Consider the following 13,399-nt stretch of genomic DNA (forward strand, 5'->3'; position numbering starts at 1 on the left):
GAAGGTGATTGGCTCCCACCACAGGAAAGTGACGAAGTAACTTTTCTTTAGCTAAAAGAGACGTCGCTCTGGCTCTCCCGCTTTATGATTCGCAGAGCTGGCAAGCGGCCGCTCTCGGTAATTGGTTAAGAAGGATGTCAGTCTGTCTCTGAGCTTCGTGATTGGCGGGTGAGTGCGGAGAGCCGTTCCAGGAGGGCGTACCCTTTCGTTTCAAGCCCGCCTATTGGCAGTCGGCGGCGTCCGCCGAGGGGCTATTGGCTGCGCCGTCCAGCGCCTCGCGGAGCCGAGCGGTGGCCGTCGGGCGGAGCCTCTCCCGCCGTTACCCAGCGGTGCCTTGCGCTGGGCCCCGGCTAGGCCGCGCGGCGGGCGGTATGGCGGTGGCGGTGCGTGCGCTGCAGGAGCAGCTGGAGAAGGCCAAGGAGAGCCTCAAGCACGTGGATGAGAATATCCGCAAGCTCACGGGCCGGGACCCCAACGATGTGAGGTGAGGGGCGGCTTGGCTTGTCGTCTCGAGGAGGCCGCCCCCACGCCTCCGGCGCGGCCCGGGGCCGGTCGGCGGCGTCCCCGCGGGGTGGGGGGGCAGCGATGGCTGCGGGCCCCGCGCCTGAGGCAGCGCCGCGGGAACACTGCGAGGGGCCCGGGCGGTGCCGCTGAGCGCTGTGCTGTCTTCCGCAGGCCCCCTCAGAACAGACTGCTGGCCCTCTCAGGCCCTGGTGGAGGTAGGGGGCGAGGGAGCTTACTGCTGAGGTAAGGAGCCGCGGCTCTGCTTTTCTCTCGTGACGCCGGGTTGATGTCTTCGCGCGTTCTGCGTTCTGGGGTTGATCCCTGTGCTCGCTGTAAGGGATCGGGAGCTGCTGCTGTAATAACGCGGTCGAGTGGGAGGCCTGCAAGGGCAGCCGGGGTTCGATAGCTGCGGTGCCCGGTTTGATACGGGTGGCCTTCCTTAGCGCTTCCAGCCATTAGACTTAAAGTGAAGGACCTTCAGAATGAAGGGAGGCGCTCTCTGGTGCGCTGGGCCTCCTTGCTTTGAAGTGGTGCAAAATCACTGTCTTGGTGATTAAGAAGCTGGTAGCATTTCTAGGGAGAATAGAAAGAATGGAACTGTCTAGGATTCCCAAAACCCACGTAGGCGACTTCCTTTGTGAATGTACCTTTTCTACCCTCTTTTATTTCCCATCTCTGTGGGAGAGCCAGAATCAAGGACAGATTTGTGCTCAGTGATTCCATCTTATCTGAGTACATAGTACATTTATTTTCTTTTGTTAAATTTCAACATCAAATTGTTGCTGAGCCCCTAGCACTTTAAAAACTTCTGCAAAAAACTTTTTTGAACCTAATGAGGTAGCTCGTTTGAGGGTAGCAACTCGTCTGAATGAGTTTAAATGGGTTGATTCACAAACAGTGCATTTAAATACTCTATTATTGTAGTAGCAGTCAAATGATTACAGAATTGAGTAAAATGTATGCCTTGCTCTGAGATCACAAGTGGTTTCCTTTTAGGCGTGGATTCTCGGATAGCGGAGGAGGACCCCCAGCCAAACAGAGGGATCTTGAAGGGGCATCCAGTAGGTGGGTGGAAAAATGCATGTAGAAACCTTGCTTTTTCAGAATGAGAGTTTATAACACTACATTCCAAATACTTAGATGTAATCATTTAGTAAATGATGGCTTTCTCTGTCGTCTTCAGAGATTTATTCATGACTTGTGAGAAATGTTCTTGGAGTTGATTGCGTTGGAATCTCTTCTCTAAATCCTATAGTAGTTTAAAAATTATTAATTTGAAGACTATAGCAATAATACAAAGATAAAATCAATACTAAGATTCTTGCATGATGGAGAAGCTTAAATGTATAATTCTTTCTCTGCTGGATTCAAGGGCTCATGTGGCCTCTGGAATCACTGTGGAGAGAACTGTATAGGGAATTAAATAACTTTGTATATTTATGATGGGTAGAAAACTCAAAGGTGTTGAAATATTACACTCACTATAATGAAGAGCACTTCTCATTTTTGTACTTGTTCCAGTGCCGTGGAGGGGTATTTCTTGTTCCTTGTCCATTCTGCACATAACTCCTCCTTTAACTTTCTGGGCATTTTTGTTGCAGGCTATAGTGAGTTGGTCAGTTTTCTGAATATAGTTACAGTGTTAGATGCCAAATTCTAAAATCTTGATTTAAAAACTTACGCTAAGTAAAGCAGAAAACTCATTGCAGTCTGCTGTATTAAATTTTGCATATTAACCCAGACTTGTATAACAGTAGACACAAATTGTGACTGGGATTTCCCTTTCATTAAACTTAATGCCTACTGTGTGACAGTATATACAGAGATTTCAGGCTTTCACTACTGGATGCAGATCCATCAGATGTGGCTTTGGTTATAGTGAGCTGCATTTTCTGAGCACTTACATGCAGTGCTAAATCTTGACAAAAGCAACACTTGCTTTTGAATTTTTGAGTTCTACAAAATGAATACTGTGAAATGCTCTACTGATAGTAAACTGCTATGCCACAAAGCTGAGATCAGAAGCTAAAATAACTTTCACTTAATACATTGCCTGGCTTTCTTGGATAACCTGAGTTTTTTTAGCAAAGGGCTCAGGTCCCAGCTAAATGCTTTGTCTGTCCTTAACTGTTTTCTAGGTATTTGCCTAGATAACCTCAATAGCATTTGGAATTTGAGAAAATCGTACTGCCCTCTGTGTCATGATGTATTTAAATCTACCTCATGTTTCTCTTACATAAGTAAACATTTTCGATATTCTGGAAAAAAAAAGCCCAAACAGGAAACAAAATCCAAAACTGTGCTAGAAAGTCAAATAGGGCAGTAACATGGGTTCTTCATTTTTACTTTACTACTGAAGTTACACTGAAATGTAAATCACATTTCTCACCTGCTACTTTAAAATTTTTTTGAACAGTTTTTCCTACAATATTTTTTTAGACAGTGATGTCTTTAAAAGCACTATTTATCTCTTGCCACTGTTCTGATAAACAGTTTTAGTGGAATTGTCAGTTCTGCTGACTATATATGTTGACATGTATAGATGCTGTTGTTAACAAATGTTCTCCAGTGGCCAGTAAAGCTTTTTATTCCTCAGGCTGGGTGGAGAGCGTCGGACGAGAAGAGAATCACGCCAAGAAAGTGACGGAGAGGATGATGATATTAAAAAGGTAATGCACGACAAAGGGAGCTGTGTAGGAAAAAGGAAGACATTTACGTGAACTAAGAAGTTTATATTTTTCTGTTGTAGCCAGCATTACCATCTTCTGTTGTTGCTACCTCCAAAGAGCGAACACGTCGAGACCTTATACAAGATCAAAATATGGATGAGAAAGGAAAACAAAGGTATGCAGCAATCTTTTCATGCATTTATGTGATGCTTCAGAGTCCTAGCCTAGGAAGTAACTTTAGGTTTTAAAAGGCATTATGCAGATGCTGTTATGCATCAAAGATGGTTTTGAAGATGCAACAGAATAGCATAGATTTGATTTTGAGAGAATATTTATCTAAACATTTCCAGTGCTAACAACAAATCATTCATGTAACATAGCTGACAGGGATTCTATTTCTCAAGCCATCTACAATAATAAGATTGTTATTGTAACAGGTCATTTTTAAGTAGGACAACTTAATTGGTTACTTAGCATTTTGGACTGTTAAAACAGGAAGTAAACCCAGAATGTGAATACAGGGGCATCCACTCTGTCATGTTTTGTGATATAGAAGATTGTGTCAATGTATCTTGGAAGTAACCAGTTCTTCCTGACATACCTTTATAGCTAGTAAAGGTACATCTTGAAAGAGCAGTTGTCAAGGACAGTACAGGTGATTCTTACTACTCTCACTTATTTTTTTTGGCTGAAAAAAGGTTTTGAGTGTGCGGTTTTCTTTTTTGCAGAGTAGCTCCTTTGTGGGTTTCTTTATTCGTACTACTTTCAGGCTTGTTGCACGTACAATTTGATGTTCCTTTTGCCTCTTTAAATTCTTAGTGTTTGTATCTCCTTTTTCTTAATGTGTGCGTGTGTGTGTTAGAGTAGCTCACTAAAGTTCTTGTTAAGATGCACTTATTTTGAGAAGGGTGTTGGAAAAGCAGCTTTGCAGCAGTATCCAGCCTCTTGGACTCTTCAGTCAGCGGCCTATGTGGTGTCATAATTACTTATGCTTCAAGCAGAATCTGAGCTGGAATAATGAACTATTTTGCACTTCTCTGATGAGGAACAGAGATCAATTAGAACAAAAAGACATCTTCCTTGGTCTTCTTTTACAGTTACAATGTCACTAACACTGCTATTGCATCCATTATGAGCTCCTGACTCTTTCCCTACAGAAGGAATAGTGGTGAAACTTTTATAGGGCTTTTGGCACAAAAAGTTTGTCTGTTTGGAATTGCAGTTTTAGCATTTTTGCATTTGAGTTGTGTTCTGGGGAGATGAGAAACAGTGTTGATCTGCATGTGACTCGTTGGAAAGAGGCCCTTCAGAAAGACAGCATCCATTCAGCTCTGGTTTTGCTCAGAGTCTTCTGAGTTGCCATTTGTATACAGATACTCTTGGTCAGGTAATCCCTAGCTTTCAGCTCTTTACCCATTGCTATTTTTGCTGTTTCATGAACAAGTAGTTTTATTTCTGCATATTTCTGTCAGGTTATTGCCACTGGAATAGAGCCTTGGGGTACTGAGTGAGAAGGGTAGTCTGCTTTCTTCTAATTACTTGAAAGTTCAAGGCAAGTAAGAAAGTTTCTTGCTGTAAAGGCTTAACTTGGTATTAAATGGAAAGAAAGAGAAGGTGAAATTCAGGAAGTTAGTTCAAAAGAAGGAAATTCCTTGAGGAATTTTGTTTACTTAAATTACTTCAAGTGTCCTTAATTAGATAAGAAGAATTCTGGTGTGCAGTGTCTTGTATAATAAGATATTGTTAGTTAGATTGTGGCAGATAGTCTTTCACTCCTCTGTGGCTGTGTTACTACTTAATCCCTTCAGTGGCACGGGGATGATCTTCAGACAACAACTTTCCAATTCAGTGCCTTTTTGAAATCTCACTCTGTATTTACTCAGTCTTTTCTTCCATGGCCTCCTTTTGAATTTTTTTTTAATATTAGTGTCATTATTTTCTGATGTGCAGGGCTCCTAATTTTCCCAATGCTAGCTGTGCTGTGTTACATATAGGTACTATGTCTTACTCTTAAGCAAAACATGATATCTTGGTGTAAGTTATATCCTCGACTGCTGGCAGTCAGTTTGTTTTCTATTGCTAGTGGCCTTGTGTGGTACTGAGCCTTTAAAAATAACCATCTCCTAGATGGAAAAGTTTCTCTGACTGTTTATACAAACAAAAATCGTGGTGCTTGAACTGAACCTCAAACTTCTTTTTGTTTTTACTCAGGAATCGACGTATATTTGGCTTGTTGATGGGCACTCTTCAAAAATTTAAGCAGGAGTCCACAGTTGCTACTGAGAGGGTACTTATTTTTAATTATATAAATCTTTCAGTTGTAAATAATAAAACCAAATTGTATGATTAAACTGCTTTAAATAGCAGTGAACATTTCCATGGTGTGGGTTACAGATGTCGCAAATTGGTAATAGTACAAATGGGTTTTTGTTTGCTTTGATTTAGTTGAATTGGGGGTGGGGAAGCAGGAAAGAGACTGTAGTGATTTAATGACCCTGCCACGCTTTTTGACCATTGTAGAAGTGGTAAGGCAATGATCTGTGTGTGCTTCTTAATTTCAATTCATCTTCAAAACATGTAAAATTCAAAATAGATTCTCTTTTCTTATCGGTATTACTTCTTGGAACACTTCAAAATGCTTGAAATTTAAGTGGAACTATACAGAAACGTATAGCTTTATCATGTCTTCTGTCTAAATACAAGTGGCTGTTTGCCCTATAGCAGAGAAAATGTTCATTAAAAGTAGGAATGCCCAAGTGTGTGACTGTACTGGATTGCAAATTTTGTAGCTTAGTGGTAACTTCAATATCTTGCATCTAGGTTGGTGGTAACTTTTTTTTTCTTTGTATGCTCTTTTGAATAGTGCAAATTATAGTGCCTCTTACTGTTGTCCTAGATGGGTTATTCAATTAAAAATAATATTTTCTCGAGGATTTTAAATGTTTAAATGTTCATAGAGTTCTACTTCCAGCAGTCTAGGAGCAGATACAAATTCTTTAAATTAATAACCACTTCTGTGTGGTTTTAGCATACCTAGATTGCAGTGTTGATATTGATTACTTTGCAATTCACTATTTAGATATCCTAATGTTTTATCTAAATCGTATTGGGCAAAAAGTTCTCTGCTTTCTTACCTTTAGAATAGGAAATGATTACAAGAGATGGTCCAGCAGTATCTTTGCCTAAGAAAGACTGGGAGGTTCCTATTCATTGCAACATATTTCTGAGAATATGCTTCTACTTCATATATAAAATCTTACCCTAAAACAAGGTTGAGACCTAAGGAGTCAGGACACGGATATTCTTTGTCCAAGCACTAAACTATATGTGTGTGTGTATATATATATATTCTTAAACTATTTTGCAATCTGAGCATATGGCAATATAAGGATATGCAAATAGGGCACTCTTGGATTACAGTGACATATCTAATTAATGGTGGCAGAACTCCAAAGTATCTGCAGTATGATTTGTTTCGTTGTTTACAAACTTCAGCCCGTAGCCCTTCATTTGCTTGTGGAGAAATTGTCGTCTTTTTTTTCTTCTGGCTGAAATGCCTGAAATCTATTGCTTTTTTTTGTTGTTGTTTTTTTTCCCCTGCCATTTGGAAGAAAGTGTTATAGCTTGTGTTAAAAATTCAAATCCAAATTGAATGATAGAGAAGCAGTTAAAAAGCCATAGGGGTGCATAGTTTTATAGTTAATCCTCCAAAAATTATGTGCCAGCAAGCACTGGCACTCTTTTCTCCCTTTACCTGTAATTTAGTAGATTAAGTAGATAAAGATTATTTGTTCTTTGGAAATGCCTTTAACAATATAAATAATTTATTTCAGTTGTACCAAAGCAGGATGCTTTCTTGATTTAGGAAAAAAAATATTAAGATTAATATTTCCTTATCTTAGCAAAAGAGACGACAAGAAATTGAACAAAAACTTGAAGTACAAGCAGAGGAAGAAAGAAAACAAGTTGAAAATGAAAGACGAGAACTGTTTGAAGAAAGGCGTGCTAAACAAACAGAGCTGCGGTTACTGGAGCAAAAAGTTGAGCTTGCTCAGTTGGTAAGCTTTAGTTTTGCTCTCGAATCTTTCTATTGTAAAAAATATATTCCTGTATCTTAGGGGATATTTTTGTTTTCAATTCTTAGCAAGAAGAATGGAATGAACATAATGCAAAAATAATTAAATACATAAGAACAAAGACAAAACCTCACTTATTCTACATACCTGGCAGAATGTGTCCTGCTACACAAAAGTTGATGGAAGAATCACAGAAAAAGATGAATGGTAAGTGTTGTTTATGCTACATGACTGCTTTTGTTCTTGCCTCCCTTTGGTGTTTGTTCTACGAATTTAAGTCTTTCTGTTTAGATTCAGTAATTTCATGGTTAGAGCAAACTGTGTTCTTGCATGGGTATTCATCAAAAGTAAAAACGTTACTCCTTCAGTGATTTAGTTTTGTGCTTTAATTCTCTTACAAGAGGTGTATATGTGAGCTTGGAAGAATGTTTTTAAAATGTTCTTTATATTAAGTTTAGTACCCAGATGTATGCTGAGGCAGCAACTTCATTTTCTGAAAGGCCCATTCTGCAGTTTGGAAACAGAGGAAAATGCAGGGGTTTTTGTTTGTTTGTTTTGTTTTAGTTGTGAAACTCTTCCTTAAAGCATAGCACTAGAACTTCTTATTTCCTTGTGTATTCATGTATCTGTTTCACAGGATGATTACATTTTCCTTTTGGAAAACAATTTAAAATACTGCAGGTGATGGTAGTCCTGCTGTTCATTTGATTAAATTGAATTTATCTTTTCCTTAAGAAAGTTTTCTTCGTTGTCTGGGGAATAATGGAAGCTGAATTGCCTGTCTGAATAGCTTGTATTAAAAAAAGTTTTAATAATATCTAATCTGCTTTCCACTGATTTTTAGTGTCCTTTGTTTGCCTAGTGTATAAATACAGTTATTATTCCTAAATACCAAGGAATTTAGGGTATGGTTTTGATATACTGATGGTTGGACTGATTTTAGTGAAGTCAAAAGTACCCCTAGCTTAGATCTAGGATTTTACTTTTCTGACACTCAGCAGAGCTGTTTATCCTACTTATTTTAAATTAACCTGCGATCCATTTCATTATGCACGAATGGCTCACTACTTCAGAATGAATAAGGATGAAGTTCTTAAAACATTTTGATCACTTATTAGTTTATAATTAAGGAGGAAATAGCCTTCAGTTTTTGTAGCTACCTGTCTGAAACTGTTGTTTGTGCATTTTATTCCCTAGCAATTTTTGAAAGCAGGCGCAATGAATTTGCAGAGCAGATTAACAAAATGGAGGCCAGGCCCAGAAGACAATCTATGAAGGAAAAAGAACAGCAGGAGGTGCAGAATGAAGAAAAGAAGGAAGAACAGAACAAGGAGCAGGAAGAGGGTAAGGTGGTTCAGCAGGTGGAAGAGTTGGAGACAGGTAATCAGCGTAATGATGTAGAAATGGAGGAGGTAGGGGAGGAAAAGGGAAAAATAGGTTCAGGGCATAGTGATGCAGAGAAAGAACAGGAAGAGGAAGAACAAAAACATGAAATAGAGATTAAAGTGGAAGAGGCTGCTGAGGTGAGGGAGAATGACAAGCAACAGGATGGTCAGCACGAAGAGGTCACAGTTGTAAAAGACGAAAATGAAAATATTCAGCCAGTGGATAATGAGCAGGATATGGCTGAAATGAATGAGGCGGATAGTGTAGAACCTGTAGATAATGAGAATGGCAAAGAACTGGAGCCAGAAATGGAATGTGATGCTCAGCCAGAAAAAATGTGTGATATTCCTTCTCCTGAAAAGGAGAAACTTATCAAAACAGAAACTGAAGCCGAACCCGAAGAAAAACAGGAGCGGGCATCTGAAGCTCAGCCAGAACCCGTGGCTGAGGCCTTATCTCAGCCACAGTCTGTGCCACCACCACAGTCACCTCAGTTATCTCAGTCTGTTCAGGATACAGAGCCCCAGGCAGACAAAGATGAAAATGCTGTGGTGTCTGTAAAGGTTGAGGCACAGGCAGAGCAGAATCAGACACTGAGTGCAGAAATAAAAAATAAGACTAGAAGTAGAAGCAGGGGTAGGGCAGGGAACAAAGCTGTTAAGAGTCATAGTCGCAGCAGCAGCAGCAGTAGTAGCAGTAGTACTTCAAGCAGCACTAGTAGTGGAAGTAGTTCCAGCACTGGCAGCACTAGCAGTCGGAGTAGTTCCAGCAGCAGCAGCACAAGTGGAAGTACTAGCAGGGACAGTAGCAGCAGTAGCTCTACCAGTAGTGAAAGTAGAAGTCGGAGCAGAGGAAGAGGTCATAACAGAAACAGAAAACGCAGGAGGAGTGCAGAAAGGAAGCGAAGGGATGCCTCAGGAGTAGATAGAAGTCACAAGTCCTCGAAAGGTGGGAGTAGAGATGCAAAAAGTTCAAAGGATAAAAGTTCAAGATCTGACCGAAAGAGATCTATATCAGAAAGTAGTCGGTCAGGCAGGAGAACTTCACGGAGTGAAAGAGACCGTAAATCAGACAGGAAAGACAAAAGGCGTTAACAGAAGAGACCAAGCTTCCTTAGTCTAATCTTTGCAGCAGAAGATTATTTGAGTGAAAGGATTCCTTGTAAGGAGGAGGAGAAGGCTGCCTTAAGAATTGCATGCTGTAAAAAATCTTTTGGAAAAATGCAGACTGTTTACCAGGCATTCTTGTACTTTTTACATAATTTTGTAAAAGGTTACCTACCAAAATTATGTGAAGTTCCTGAAAATGTAAAAATAAAAGATTAACACTCCTTTGCATCTCTTTTTTTTAAATATTCTGTATTCGTTAAGATCCTCTGTATATTTTAATAGGCAAATCTTTAAGTTGGTGTGATCACTTTGTCTGTATCATAAACTTTTTTTGTAGAAATAAATGTGCGTTTTAAATAAATTGAGATGTCTTGTTGACACTTAAATTCCCCTTTTAGATCTGTAAGGAGTAAGGAGGCAATATTGCAGGAAACGTGAAATTTTGCTTTTCCCCTCTATTTCTTGCAATAATGGGAAACTTAAGGCTCTCTAATCTCTCCAGTGCTAGATGGGAAGGGAAAGTAATTGCTTTGAATCTATGCCTTTTTGTTTTCTTCTGTAATCACAAATTCTTAGTCAATTCTATATTCCAGTTCTATGAAACTTTTTCCTACCTGTAGGCAAGCAGTGATTAAATGTGAACACTTAAAGCTGACCAAGATAGCTCAAGTCAGTCTGGAATACCGCTCTCACCTGCTTTCTGCAGGTACTTTGGTAGTGTACATTTATGTTTTGAGGTAGTTGATATGTTTAGTAATGCTCCTTGCTTTGATGGACAGTGGCAGAAAGACTTCAGCTCGCTTCTCAACCAAGAGTATGTTTTAGTTGCGGTCCTATCTTTGATCCCTTCATACCACTAGGAATAATTACATTGCAGTGTTGGAGTTACTCAGGACTACCTAGTACTGACATTGTGTGCGTGCAAGACTGTTTCCTGAATGTATTTAATACAACACGAAGTGGTATGTTATCTATGAAGAGGAATTCTGTTTTATATAATTTTGTATGAAGAACAATAACATCTGTTGCTATGTTCTGTACATGTGCAAATAAATGTGGCTTTGTAGACTACTCTCAATGCCTGTGTCTATTTCTGTAAGACAAGTGTACTGCCTTTGTATCCATAAAACACTTTTCATAACTGCAGGTGACTGTACCTTAGTTCTGTATCTGAAATAATTCTTAAAGATCTTAATTTATGTCTGAATGTGAAACACTGCTACAGTTTGGACTGTTTGGGCGGAAAGAGAATTCATCTTGTGCAGAAACGCAGCCTGGGGAGACCTGGAGAGATTTCCAAATGGAAACGAGCAATAAGTTGATTTTAATTCATCAAATGCTACACATATGCTTTCTGGAACATGATGTGCATAGTGGTAGTTAGGGTGGGTGTTACTTTTTAAACACTTCTGTACTCTGAGTAGAGAGAGAGTTCTGAAGTACTGATCCTCATTGCTTATAGAAACACATCTAGCAAAGGATGAAGTTGGGATTTCTTCCAGCATGAATTTAAATGCTGGGAAATCTCCTCAGGTTTCTTTTCTCAATGAGTTCTGCGTGTTATTCAGATTCTTCATCCATTCACTATCTCGATATCCCATCTTCTCTACTGCTCTACAACTGACATTCCTTTTTACTTCTCAGAAGTCTTCTGCCATATCTTCAGAGGAAAGTGATCAGTGTTTTTTTGGGTGTGGGTTTGGATTGTTTTTTTGCTTGTTTTTGAGGCAAAACGTTCAAACATCTTTAACAGCAGTTTACCACAAGGAACACATTTTTATAATGAGTAGCTGAATGCGTGTTAATGCCTTGCATGTTTCTAAAGGCAATTTGAAATGAGAAGTTAGCAGAAGCCATTTTAATTTTCTTGGTTATTTTTGTTGAGATGTATAACATGAAGTATTTTTAAGATCAGTCTTTTTAAGCTAGAGAGATCCAGTGTTGAATAATACACTTTGTAGGTTAATTGAGAGGGTTTAAATAGCTAATGCTGTAGTTACACAAAGCTGCAGAAGAAGGCTGTTTCTCAAAAGCTATATTAACAGCATATATAGTAAGTGGGGAGTCCTGGTACGTAAAGTAGGGAATGGGTTGAGTACATTCTGATTTTGGTGTTTCAGGTTTTAAGCAATTTATATTTAAGCAATATATTCTTGACGAGGTGAGAATACAGGTATTTTGTTGCTGTTACAAAGCAGGAGACATGCTTGATAGTTCAGTGCTCCTTTCAAGAAACGACTGCTACTACTTAACTGTGCCGGAATTGATTTTGCTAAGCCTAAGCAGCTCAGTGAGACATATGTATAAAAATGTTGGTATCTGATACATTTCTGATAATGAAGTTCTCTAAGAGCTAGATATTCCAACCAATATTCTACTAGTGTAGTAGTATAACAGTATACTACTAGCACAGTATTGCAGAAAGACTAGTCTTAAAAAAAAAAAAAAAAAAAAAAAAAAAAAAAGTTTTATTTTTAGTAATTTAGTTACATTTCAAAGTTCTACCCTCTCACACAGAAACATTTTTACAACATTAGATAGAACTGTGCATTCTCTTAGCCTGAGATGATTTCAGAGTTATGGATAAGACTGAGATCATGAGTGAAATTTCCTTCTTCTGTTCCAAGACTACTATTTCAAATATTGGAAACTGAATATATATTTCTATATTCCATAAATATTTAAAGATTGAATTTGGTGAAACAGTCTTGGGGTTCTGGCAATTAAGTGCAGATAACACGCGACTAGAATGTCATTAAAATGTTTTGTTTCCTTTCCCTGTAGTGATGAGTAGAGAAGAAAAAACAAATACCCTGATCTCACTTCACTCAAGTAATGTGGGAAAATGAATGATCAAGAAGAGCAAAAACTAATAAAGTTGAGATACTTTATATGAGTGGTCAATAAAACACAGGTAGTGCTTGCATGAAATGGCACACCCTGCATTTAAATAGGAATTTAGAATATATATACAGCCTTTTTTTTTTTTTACAGTGCATTTATACTATGTGCACTGACTCTATATCATTTATGTGCCTCCATTTTCTTCAGTCTTGATGGAGAGAGAAGCTGGAAGTCTCCAGGAATGTGCTGTTTTCCATGGTGTTCTATTCAAAGTCGTTGTCAGAGCATGTGGATTGTTTGTGAACAGTAAACTGAAATGTGACTTTGCATAGAACGTAAGCTTCTTCAAATTTGTGCTTCTTTACTTGACTGGATTTCTTTGTTCTTAGAACAGTTTCACCGTAAGTATTCAGAGGAAACTTGAAAGTAATTTTTTTTCTGAAGAAAAGAGGTATTAGCTTAAAAAAAAACTCTAGTCAAATAAATTTCCAAGGCCAGTAAATATGCAAATTGATTTTTCCAGCACCGTTTGTTCATAAGGAAAGTAAAGTTCTTGAGGTTAAGCCGCAGGTATGATTCTGAGATCCAGAATTAGCTGCTGATTTTGTAACAATTACTGTGGTACAGCAACACAAACTCGTTCATTTCATATGTGTCCCAGGTCTTTGAAACAGGCTTTTCCGCTCAAAAAAGTGTTTCTGGGACCACAGGCATTTATGATGCCATCAAGTGCTGTGGCAATGGTATATATATTTCGTACCCAGATATCTGTGTTTTAGAAGATATAATGTTGCTCATTTTACTTTTTTTT

At 38.8% G+C, this 13,399-nt stretch overlaps 1 protein-coding gene across 1 annotated transcript; it reads left to right on the forward strand.

Moving 5' to 3' along the window:
* The first annotated feature begins 232 nt into the window (after positions 1–232).
* Positions 233–9,965, forward strand: PNN (pinin, desmosome associated protein). Its single transcript, XM_031593839.2, has 9 exons — positions 233–484; positions 676–747; positions 1,501–1,569; positions 3,101–3,173; positions 3,254–3,348; positions 5,385–5,460; positions 7,076–7,231; positions 7,318–7,456; positions 8,447–9,965. The coding sequence occupies exons 1-9, from the start codon at positions 372–374 to the stop codon at positions 9,727–9,729; spliced, it is 2,076 nt and encodes a 691-aa protein (XP_031449699.2). The 5' UTR covers positions 233–371; the 3' UTR covers positions 9,730–9,965.
* Positions 9,966–13,399: the final 3,434 nt, after the last annotated feature.

The sequence above is a fragment of the Phasianus colchicus genome, chromosome 5, assembly GCF_987193195.1.
Source record: "Phasianus colchicus chromosome 5, bPhaCol1.hap1.1, whole genome shotgun sequence".
NCBI lineage: Eukaryota > Metazoa > Chordata > Aves > Galliformes > Phasianidae > Phasianus > Phasianus colchicus.